The sequence below is a fragment of the Panthera uncia genome, chromosome A2 (genome assembly GCF_023721935.1).
Source record: "Panthera uncia isolate 11264 chromosome A2, Puncia_PCG_1.0, whole genome shotgun sequence".
Classification (NCBI taxonomy): domain Eukaryota; kingdom Metazoa; phylum Chordata; class Mammalia; order Carnivora; family Felidae; genus Panthera; species Panthera uncia.
This window is the reverse complement of record NC_064816.1, coordinates 7,908,539-7,919,390: the sequence shown is the minus strand read 5'-3', so window position 1 is coordinate 7,919,390 and position 10,852 is coordinate 7,908,539. Positions and strand designations below refer to the sequence as shown.

The 10,852-nt window shown below is 55.8% G+C and overlaps 2 protein-coding genes across 3 annotated transcripts; one reads left to right on the top strand and one right to left on the bottom strand.

Moving 5' to 3' along the window:
- Positions 1–842: 842 nt before the first annotated feature.
- Positions 843–7,483, top strand: EPOR (erythropoietin receptor). 2 transcript variants are annotated; one of them, XM_049639877.1, is made up of 8 exons: positions 843–1,404; positions 2,282–2,417; positions 2,816–2,994; positions 3,072–3,229; positions 3,733–3,886; positions 3,970–4,057; positions 5,774–5,861; positions 5,955–7,483. In XM_049639877.1, the coding sequence occupies exons 1-8, from the start codon at positions 1,290–1,292 to the stop codon at positions 6,561–6,563; spliced, it is 1,527 nt and encodes a 508-aa protein (XP_049495834.1). In that variant the 5' UTR covers positions 843–1,289; the 3' UTR covers positions 6,564–7,483. The 2 variants fall into 2 exon arrangements, with proteins under 2 accessions (XP_049495834.1, XP_049495833.1); XM_049639876.1 differs by having other exon boundaries at positions 5,774–7,483.
- Positions 7,484–8,555: 1,072 nt separating this feature from the next.
- SWSAP1 (SWIM-type zinc finger 7 associated protein 1) lies at positions 8,556–10,250 on the bottom strand. The gene is made up of 2 exons (XM_049639875.1): positions 9,951–10,250; positions 8,556–9,226 (listed from the first exon to the last, which is right to left on the bottom strand). Exons 1-2 carry the CDS (start codon positions 10,197–10,199, stop codon positions 8,723–8,725), a joined length of 753 nt encoding a protein of 250 aa, XP_049495832.1. The 5' UTR covers positions 10,200–10,250; the 3' UTR covers positions 8,556–8,722.
- Between the last annotated feature and the right edge of the window lie 602 nt (positions 10,251–10,852).

The following is a 10,852-nucleotide window of genomic DNA, read 5'->3' as shown; positions in this document are numbered from 1 at the left end:
AGTTTATTTATTTTGAGAGAAAGTGGGGGGGGGGGTGTAGAGAGAGGGAGATACAGAATCTGAAGCAGGCTCCAGGCTCTGAGCTGTCAGCACAGAGCCGGACATGGGGCTCGAACTCGTCAACCACAAGATCATGACCCGAGCCGAAGTCGGAAGCTCGACTGACTGAGCCACCCAGCCTCCCCCCAGATGGTTGCTATTTTAAATGGGGTCATCTCAGGGGGCAAATGTCACTGAGGAGGTGACATTTGGGCAGAAGCCTGAATAAAGGACTGAGCCCCGTGGATATTTAGAGGAAGAGTTTCAGAGAGAGGTAACAGGGTGTAAAAGCCTGTGTTAGCTTCACCATCAGGCAATTTCTCCCCTCCTTAGTAGAGAAGATATCTCTGGATACGCCCTCATGGCCCAGTAGAAACAGTCACCCTTTTCCCAGTAACTTTGAGTAAAGTCCCAGGGCGGAGGCTCATTGGATCCCTTTGGGTCACATGCCCACGCTGGACCAATCACGGTGCTCCAGAAAATGAAGTGTTCTGATTGGCTACTCTGGGGCAGGGCAGGCGCAAGTATCCACCCCTTCCCCCCAAGCACTTACCTCTGTTCCGGTGTTAACCCTAGTTTAAGAAGCTGAGCCCAAGCAAATAGCTTTCACGCTTTGTACTGTAATTCCTGCTTCGGATTCTGTGTCTCCCTCTCTGTCTCTCTCTCTGTCAAAAATAAATAAAAACTTTTTTAAAAATCACAAATTTCAACATCCAGAATGTTGTTTTACCAACATGCCAGAATATATGTATGGTATATATCGTCTGGCCACACTGCCTAGCACTGCGCACTCAACCGCCAGTCCTTATTACGATTATTTATTCCTACCCAGACTGGGAAGAGATGTTGATTAGCACGATAATACCAGTGTGTTACACTTTTGGAATATTTGCTATGTGCCAAACCGGATTTGATAGATGAGAAGGCTGAAGCTCAGATCAGCCACCTGTCCAGAGTCACACAGTAAGAAAGTGCAGAAACCGGCACTGTCCCTGACCCCCAAGCAGTCGCGGGGTCTCTAAGGGCCCCGCCCCCTCCCGCCGGGGCGGCAGGGCGGCCACCTCCCGCTTATCTCGGCCCAGGCTGCGTGTGGTCCCGCCCCCTCGGGGGAGCTGCCACTTGGAGGCGCCTGGCCGGGAAGGGCCTGGTCAGCTGTGTCCGGCGGAGGCAGCTGCTGACCCAGCTGTGGATTGTGCCAGGGGCGGAAGGGGAGCAGGGGCCCTGCGCCCCCCGTGGCGGGGGGTTGCATCATGGGTCACCTCTGGGCGCCCCTCTGGCCTGGAGTCGGCTCTCTCTGTCTCTTGCTCGCTGGGGCCGCCTGGGCTCCCCCACCCAACCCCCTGGACCCCAAGTTCGAAAGTAAAGGTAAGGATGGATCTGTGTGTAGACCCCCGCAATGGTTCCTGGAGGGCAATGCGAGGCCTGAACTTCCAGCCTGGGTCCTGGGAGCCACGCCGGGTTCTGACCCTACAGTCTAGGATCTGGGGGCTGGGGGCTGAACCTCCTTAGAGTGGCACCTGGATGGCATGCTGGGGTCTAAGACTCCAGACTGTGTTGTGGGCGGGGGTGTGGGGGGGTGGGGGGCATAAGTTTCCCGTTTTATCTTTTCAGGGAGCCTGGGACATAATAAATCCTAACGGGGCAGGGTTGGTGCTGGGTCTAGGCCTCGAAATCTAGAGTCCCCAGGAGAGGGGATCTGGCCGACCCTCCACCGGGGGAGGGAGGACAAAGCCCGCGTCGAGGCCGAGGGGCCGGGCCTCAGGCGACTGTAAACATGGTTTGTATGCGGGCGCCAGATGCCTCGGCTTGCCGGGTCGAGGGAAGAGGCGAGGGAGGGGTTCACGGTTGGCGCTATCGGGCTGCCGGCAGCCTGCCGGGGCCGATAGGGGGCCCCGCCTTCTCCGCACACGTCCAGTGGCTCGCCTGTCCTGGGCCGGGGCGGGGCGGGCAGCGGGGGACCGCGGCCCTCCAAGCCGCGCGCGGTCCAGCGGGTTGTGGGGTGGGCGGGGGCGTGTGTGGGAACAGTAAGGCAAGCCACCAGCGCTTCGGAGTTCGGGGCTGGGGGGGGGGGGGAGGGCGGCACCACCTCCGCGGACCCTTCGAGGGCCCCCGCTTGGGCTAGCGAGCGAGGCGGGGCTTTTTGCTTATCGGTTCGCACAGGCGGCGGGAGCGAGGGGGAGGCTGCTGTGGCCCGAGGACTGGGCTCTCCCGACCCCCTCCCCGTGTCCGCCTCCCCCCGCAGCGGCTCTGCTGGCTGCCCGCGGGCCCGAAGAGCTTCTGTGCTTCACCGAACGGTTGGAGGACCTGGTGTGCTTCTGGGAGGAAGCGGCAAGCGCCGGGGTCGGCCCCGACAACTACAGCTTCTTCTACCAGCTCGAGTGAGTGCGACGGGGCAGGTGGAGCGCCCCCACCCTCTGAGGAGGGGGCGGGTGGGCAGGGGCTCACACTTTGGGATATCTGCTGGCGTCGGGAGCGGGAGGACACTGGTGGGACGGGAAGCCACTGGCGGTCACTGGTGGGAAGCCCCGGGGTCAGTGCCGACGCGCCCCCTAGTGGCTGGGGCCGGAACAGTCTCGCGATCTCCGTTGCGGAGCGATCCCAGACATTCGGGCAGGGACAGCACCCCTCCAAATAGGACTAAGGCGTCGCGTAGTCGGGGGCCGGACGCCCCCTGGTGGTAGTGTCCAAACCGGGCCCAAGCTCCAGGCAATACAAACTCTCTCGCACCCCCCACCCCCAACTTGCTCCCTTCCCTCTCTGGCCCCTTGGCGCACAGGGGCGAACCGTGGAAGCCATGCAGCCTGCACCAGGCGCCCACGGCTCGCGGCGCTGTGCGTTTCTGGTGCTCGCTGCCTACGGCCGACGCGTCGAGCTTTGTGCCCTTAGAGCTGCGCGTCACAGCCGTATCCTCGGGCGCTCCACGCTATCACCGTATCATCCACATCAACGAAGTGGGTACGTGCGCAGGGAATGGGGAAATTGTCGGGCGAGGGAGTCTCGGTCACCGCCCACCTGATCAACCCCTCTCGCAGTGCTCCTGGACCCGCCCGCGGGGCTGCTGGCGCGGCGGGCCGACGAGGGCGGCCACGTGGTACTGCGTTGGCTCCCGCCTCCTGGAGCCCCCGTCGCAAGCCTGATCCGCTACGAAGTGAACATCTCCTCAGGCAACGTCGCAGGGGGCGCTCAGAAGGTGAGGCCGCCCCGACCGCCAGTCCAAAAGGCTGTGTGGACAGCCCCGCCTCCCCTTCTAAATCCCGCCCCATGGCCAGCATGGCCCCGCCTCCTGGCCGCGCCCCTCCAGGCCCACCTCTGACGCCCGTCATCTCTTTGCCCAAAACACATCAACTCCCACTGACATGTCTTCCTTGCCAGTGCCTCCCAGTCCACCTGGACCCAAGCCCAAAGCCCACTTACCCCCTTGTCCCAAATACTACACCCCTTCAACATCCCGACCCTTTGCTCCCTGGCCCCGCCCCTAAATAGCCCGAGACCGCCCCCTGCTCCCTGAGCCTCCGTCCTGATTGGCCCGAGCCTTCCTGGAACCCGCCTCTTGCTTTCATTGCCCTTCCCCCTCACCGCAGTATTGCGAAGCTGTCCTTCCTTTCTCTGATTGGCTCAGTGCCGCCCCCACAAGCTTTTCTCTGCTCGCCCCGCCCCTATTGACCACGCCTCTCACCCAGGCCCCGCCCCCAGGTGGAGATCCTGGATGGCCGCACTGAGTGCGCGCTGAGCAACCTTCGCGGCCGAACGCGCTACACTTTTATGGTTCGCGCGCGTATGGCTGAGCCGAGCTTCGGTGGCTTCTGGAGCGCCTGGTCCGAGCCTGCGTCGCTGCTGACGGCTAGTGGTGAGGCCCCAGCTAGGAGCTAGGAGGGCCTGGGGAGGAGCGTGGGGTAATCCTACTGCCCTGACTTCCTCCCTGCTTTGTAGACTTGGACCCTCTCATCCTGACGCTCTCACTCATCCTCGTGCTCATCCTGCTGCTGCTGGCCGTGCTCGCCCTGCTTTCCCACCGCCGGTGAGCGCCCCATTCGGGCACCTAGCCCAGACTCCAACGCACTTACGTTCTCCTTTTGCTGTGGAAAGCTAGGCTCAGAGACGGAAAGGCACTTTGCCCAGGGACACACAGTGAGGAGTCCGTGGCAGGGCTGGGATGCAAGCCAGACCATATCCAGAATCTTAGTTAAAATTCTTGGGAACATTCACCTGGTTTTCCTTGAACCTCAGCGGTTGCTCCTTTTTGAATTCCTTTGCTTGTTCCTTTTCCCAATTTCATCAACTTTCGTAAAATCCCCAGATGGGCCTAATGGAAAGATTTAACATCCTGAGTGCCTCCTGCCTCTGTTATCAAGCTCCTTAGATTGTTTATGGTAGGACCAGCCATCCTGAGGTTTTTGTTATTCGTAGCTCATACTATGTGGTTTCATACCCCCAAGCCTTGGCACATGCTGTTCCTTCTGCCTGCAATGCCTTTCCTGCCTTGTCTGCCAAGCAGTATTCTGTTGTCTTTAAGGGCCTTGTTTATTTATTTGGTTGGAAAATACATACTGAGTGCCAACTATGTGCTAGGCACTGGGGAGAAAGTGGAAAACAAGCATCTCTCTGACCTTGTGGATCTCAAAGCTGAGTCAAATAGCAAACAAGGGTACCAACATATACGGGAGCAGAGAGGAAAGAGAGAGAATCCCAAGCAGGCTCCATGCTGTCAGTGTAGAGCCCGACGCAGGGCGTGATCCCACAAACAATGAGATCATGACCAGAGCCAAAATCAAGAGTTGGTTGCTCAACCAACTGAGCCACCCAGGCACCCCAGCAACAGATATTTGGTTATACATTGTGGTAAGTGGTATCACAGAAACAAATGGGGTGTGGGGCCGTGACAGGATGGTCAGGGAAGGCCTCTGGAAGATGATATCAGAATGGAAACCTGACCTTTGGACAAAGGCAGCCGCGAGACAATTGAAAAGGAACAGCAAGTGCAAAGGCCCCGAGGTGGGAATGAGCTTGGGAGCACTGAAGCAGCTGCCAAGAGGGTATCTCTGGCTAGAGCAGAATATATTACGAGGAAGTGGTGAATGATGAGGTGAGGGAGGTCACAGGGGTCAGAACGTGCAAGGTTGTCTGCAGGGCTGTGGAGAAGAGATTGTTATTCTTTTTTTTTTTTTTTTAATTTTTTAACTTTATTTATTTTGAGAGGGAGAGAGAGAAAGCATACATAAGATGAAGAGGGACAGAGAGAAAGGGAGAGAAAGAAAGAGAGAGAGAGAGAGAGAATCCCAAGCAGCCTCCACAGTCAGTGCAGAGCCCAATGCAGGGCTCGAACTCACATATCATGACCTGGGCCAAAATCAGGAGTCGGATGTTCAACCAACCAACGGAGCCACCCAGGTGCCCCCTTATTTTATTCTGAGTACATTCGGGGAATTATGGAAAGGAGTGAGAAGGGAAGTAACATAATGAACCTCCAGACAAGCCTGGGCCAGGTTAAGGGAGAGCACCAGGCAGTGTATGTTGAACTCCTATGCATCCTTCAAAACCCTGTTCCAGTCACCCATCTGTAGGGCCTTGCAGATGCTTCAGCCAGAGTATCTGTTCCTCAGCCCCTATGCACTCCTCTGCCTTGTGATTATGAGGGACTAGGACTATCTGTGCCCCTGTGGCTGCTTTTTAGGGGGGTATTGGTGAGCATTCAGTGACACATATCCATGTACTTGTTTCTTTTTGGCTTCATCAGGACTCTGAAGCAGAAGATCTGGCCTGGTATCCCAAGCCCTGAGAGTGAGTTTGAGGGCCTCTTTACCACCCACAAGGGTAACTTCCAGGTAGGTGGCCTGGTTGTCCCCTCGGGGCCTGGGGTTTCCCTGCTCCTGTGGCTGAACCATAGGTCTCTGAGCAGGCTGGTGCTGTTTCCCCAGCTGTGGCTGTACCAGAATGAGGGCTGTCTTTGGTGGAGCCCCTGCACTCCCTTTGCAGAGGACCCCCCCTCCCCCCTGGAAGTCCTCTCTGAGCGTTGCTGGGGGGCTACCCAGGCAGCGGAGCCGGGGGCAGAGGAGGGGCCCCTGCTGGAGCCGCTGGGCAGTGAACATACCCAAGACACCTACCTAGTGCTGGACAAGTGGTTGCTGCCCCGGAACCCACCCAGCGAGGATCTCCCGCGGCCTGATGGCAGTTTGGACATGGTAGCCATGGATAAAGGCTCAGAAGCCTCCTCCTGCTCATCTGCCTTGTCCCTGAAGCCTGGGCCAGAGGGGGCTTTGGGTGCCAGCTTTGAGTACACGATCCTGGATCCCAGCTCCCAGCTCTTGCGCCCAAGAGCACTGCCCCCTGAGCTGCCCCCCACCCCACCCCACATAAAGTACCTGTACCTCATGGTGTCTGACTCTGGCATCTCAACTGACTACAGCTCAGGGGGCTCCCAGGAAGCCCAGGGGGACTCATCCACTGGCCCCTACTTGAACCCTTATGAGAACAGCCTCATCCCAGCCACTGAGCCTTCGCCCCCCAGCTATGTGGCCTGTTCCTAGGACTCCAGCCCTCAGATGCTTGGGGACCCAGCGTGACCTCAAGTGCTAGCCCAGGCCCTAGACTTATTGAGCAGGGTTGGTGAGGGCTCCCTCAGGACCAGGGGCATTGCTAACCTCGGCTTTCTGCCCAATCCGTCCTGCTCAGTACAACCTTGGACTATTTTAAAATGTATAGAGTTGTATGAGTGTATGTGTGTTTGTGTGTGTATGTAATTTTTTTCCCCCTTTCATGACTTCTACAAACATCCTTGTAGGCCCCATCTTTCCCTGGGCCCAGACCATAGGGGCAACGGTAAAAGGCCTCGAGCTCAGTCTGAAATTCTGGACCTGGCGATATGAATAATAATCCTAATAGAATGGAGGACTCAGTATATGTTATACTAGCTGCCATAACAAAAAAAAAAAACCTCCTAAATATGACTGGCTTTACACATTAAATGGTTTCTCTATCATATTTCAATGCAAGCAGGCAGGCAGCCATTTCTGGGATGAGTCAGAAGCCCAGACCCTGCTGGTCTGTAGATGGACCCCCGGCATCTTGCTAACCAAGCAGCAAAGAGAAAACAGAACATGCTGGGGGCCATTTTAGGGATTAGAAACAGTCCCAGGACCCCAGCTTGGTCCATGGACCGTTGTGGGGGGGAGGGGGGAATGCAGTTAAGCTGTGCTCCCTGGGGGAAGGAAAGCTGTTGCCTGAGCCTCTGGCTAGTTTCTGCCACGAATAATAATGATATCACTAAATTAGACATGACCTAGGAAACACGGGCATATGCAGGTGTTCTAGAAGCTCTACCAAAGCCACCCCTAGCTAAATACCCTAAAAACTCTCACACGCGTGAGCCAGGACATGTGTGCAAGAATGTTCATAGCAGCAGATATGTCCATTTGATGAATAAATTGGGATATGGTCACCCATGGAACTATATGCCGTCGGGAGAAAGCAGTGAACTAAAAACTGGCTTAATCTTTTTAAAAAAATTATTTTAGGGGCGCCTGGGTGGCGCAGTCGGTTGGGCGTCCGACTTCAGCCAGGTCACGATCTCGCGGTCCGTGGGTTCGAGCCCCGCGTCGGGCTCTGGGCTGATGGCTCGGAGCCTGGAGCCTGTTTCCGATTCTGTGTCTCCCTCTCTCTCTGCCCCTCCCCCGTTCATGCTCTGTCTCTCTCTGTCCCAAAAATAAATAAAAAACGTTGAAAAAAAAAATTAAAAAAAAAAAAATTATTTTAACATTTATTCATTTTTGAAAGACAGAGTGCGAATAAGGAAGGGGCAGAGAGAGAGGGAGACACAGAATTTGAAGCAGGCTCTAGGCTCCAAGCTGTCAGCACAGAGCCCAATGCGGGGCTCGAACTCATGGACCGCAAGATCATGGCCTGAGCCGCAGTCGGCCACTTAACCAACTGAGCCACCCAGGCACCCCAAAACTGGCCTAATCTGCAATGATAATGTTGAGTGGGAAAAGAAGGAAGTCTCAGAAGACTACATTTATCATGAAACTTTTTATAAAGTTCAAAACAGCAAAATTCAACAATGTTAATTGGGCATAACAGGTACATGATAATGCTATTTTTATTTTTTTTAAGTTTATTTATTTTGAGAGAGAGAGGGAGTGGGGGAAGGGCAGAGAGACAGAGAGAGAGAGAGAGAGAGAGAGAGAGAGAGGGAGAGAGAGAGAGAATCCCAAGTAGGCTCCATGATGTCAGTGCAGAGCTCGACGTGGGGCTCGATCCCACGAACCATGAGATCATGACCTGAGCCAAAATCAAGAGTCCAACATTTTTTTTTTTTTAATTTTTTTTTATTTTTGGGACAGAGAGAGACAGAGCATGAACGGGGGAGGGGCAGAGAGAGAGGGAGACACAGAATCGGAAACAGGCTCCAGGCTCCGAGCCATCAGCCCAGAGCCTGACGCGGGGCTCGAACTCACGGACCGCGAGATCGTGACCTGGCTGAAGTCGGACGCTTAACCGACTGCACCACCCAGGCGCCCCAAGAGTCCAACATTTAACCAACTGAGCCACCCAGGTTCCCTGATAATGCTACTTTTAAATGAGAAAAAGCATTTTATATTCTTTAGGTCTTTGAATCTGCATGTGTCCCTGAAGTAAGTATTCCAGGCATGGGAAACTGAGGCATAGAGAGGTTGTCACACACCAAAGCTCAAGGCTGGCCTCCAGAGCTTGAACCTTTGTCTAAGCTGAGGTTGCCAGCCTGGGTAGGCCACGGGGTGATTGTCATCTCTCCATTTGGTCGGAAAGCCACGCACCACTCTGCCCTAGGCCCCAGCCCACCTGGATCCAGGCAGGCTCGGAGGCGGTGCTGTCCTGGGCCTGGTGTCTCTGCCTGCAGCCAGCACTGGGCAGGGAAATACCGCTGGAGCAGTGACACCTGCAGGGCATCCCCACTGACTCCCTCCTCCTGGGTCTGTAGGGCCACAATGAGCCCACAGCCCTGGCCAGGCCCAGTCTGGTGGCTGAAGTGGGCAGCTGTGTCCAGAAGCAGCGCAGCCAGGTAGGCGGCATCCTGGGGTCCCTGGTCTTCCACTAGGTACTCCTCGAGGCCATCCAGTAGCAGCAGGGAGGGGGCTGGACCGCGGGCCTCATGGGCAGAGCACAGAAGCTGAAGGAGTTCATGGGTTGAGGGTGGGTACTGGAAGCGGACCTTCTAGAGGTTGGAAAAAAGGAAACGGCCACATTCAGCTCAGGAAGGCAGGCTCCAAGCTAGAGCTGCCCTGCTTCCTTGTATATACTTCCCTGCACTAGGCTCTCAGACCCCAGACAGCTGGTTCCGAGTGAAGCAGTTCAGAATGGCCGCATGCTCTTCAATTCGTACCCACTCACCACCCTTTTCTTTAATAACAAGATTTTATTTTTAAGTCATCTATGCCAAATGTGGGGCTGGAACTCAACATGCTCAAGAGTCACATGCTCTGTGCCCACCCCCGTTTTTTATCCCGCATTTATCACTGCCCGGTGTTAGCTGGGAACAAGGTACGTTTTTCTTACCAAGTATCTAAGGCAATCTTTCCACGGAAAACCTGCCCATAGCGTTCTTAGTCGGACCTCCTGACCGGCTCCAAAGGAAAAGCTGGCGTTCAAACTGGACTCAGGTTTAGCCCCACCCCTTACTCATCCCCCGACTAACCCCACCCGTTGGGCACCGCCTTTTTTCGCTAGCTCCGCCCCCTCACCAAACGGTTTCCCAATCTTAACACAGCTTCCTACGGTCCCGCCCCTATTATTCCGCCCCGCGTATTCATGACTCCGCCCCGCAATGGCCGCTAAGGCTCGCTCTTCCTTCTTCTCCTCCATTGGTCTGTCTACCTGTCACTCAATCCTCAATTCGCCCAGTACTAACTAGCCCGCCTCCGGTCCCGCCCCTCGGTTACCTGTAGCCGCAGGGGGTCGAGTGCTGCGCCAGTCCCGCGGGGCAGGCTTTGAAGAGGTCTTCGAGTCAGAAAGAGGACGGGGCCTCGGCCCTCTCCTGCCGCTTCCAGGGCCGCCGCGAATAGCAGCGCTGTCTTTCCAGACCCTGGGCCGCCGAGCAGCAGCAAAGGCGGTCCAGCCTCGGCTGTATCCTCCTCCCCGGACCTTGCTGAGGTGCCTAGGTTTAGCACCCGCCTCAGCGTCTCCGCCATTCGTAAGATACTCCTGTCCAGTCAGCGGCCCTTTCCTGCCCTTAATCCCGCCCAAGCCGAGGTCTCATTGGTTACAATGTACTTAGCGTCTCCATTGGTCCATGGATCTGCCATCAAAGTTAGATCGGCCTTTACTGGCTCCTCCCCTGGTGAAGGAGGGAGGAGGTATAGAGGCGCTTGAAGGAGAGATTGCCCTTCCCTTGTGCGAGTCCGCTGAAGGAAGCAACGCGAATATTACTATTGTGAATTAATCAGCTAATTAGACACATACAAGGGTTGAGAGTTGGAGGAAGCAGGCCCTAATCACTGACACATTACTTAAAGTCTCCTAGCCTCAGTCTGCTCACCTATAAAATGGAGCTCGTGATATCTTAGAGGACTATTGTGATGGGAATGTTGTCTGTGTGTGTTTCTGCTGATGTCACCCAATGACAACTGAGGAAGTGAGTGAGGGAGGCACTTGTGTGCTTGTCTCTCCCTCTGCACCTTAGTATCTGCACAAGCTGTGTTGGAGGCTTGCAGGCTCAGGAACATTCACGTGCAAAACATCAGCAGCCGTCTCTGAGGGTCTGTGAGAAGAGGAATCTCAACTGGTTTCTTTATTGGCCTGGGGGCTCCTTGGGTTTTGCTTGGAATAAGCGGGGTGGGCATGG

Excerpts from the sequence above, each read along its gene's own strand:
- SWSAP1 (XM_049639875.1), bottom strand. The coding sequence starts at position 10,199 with ATGGCGGAGACGCTGAGGCGGGTGCTAAACCTAGGCACCTCAGCAAGG. Across the intron at positions 9,227-9,950 it reads TCGACCCCCTGCGGCTACAG|AAGGTCCGCTTCCAGTACCC; the intron begins GTAACCGAGGGG and ends TCCAACCTCTAG.
- EPOR (XM_049639876.1), top strand. The coding sequence starts at position 1,290 with ATGGGTCACCTCTGGGCGCCCCTCTGGCCTGGAGTCGGCTCTCTCTGT. Across the intron at positions 1,405-2,281 it reads CCCCAAGTTCGAAAGTAAAG|CGGCTCTGCTGGCTGCCCGC; the intron begins GTAAGGATGGAT and ends CTCCCCCCGCAG. Across the intron at positions 3,230-3,732 it reads TCGCAGGGGGCGCTCAGAAG|GTGGAGATCCTGGATGGCCG; the intron begins GTGAGGCCGCCC and ends CCCCGCCCCCAG.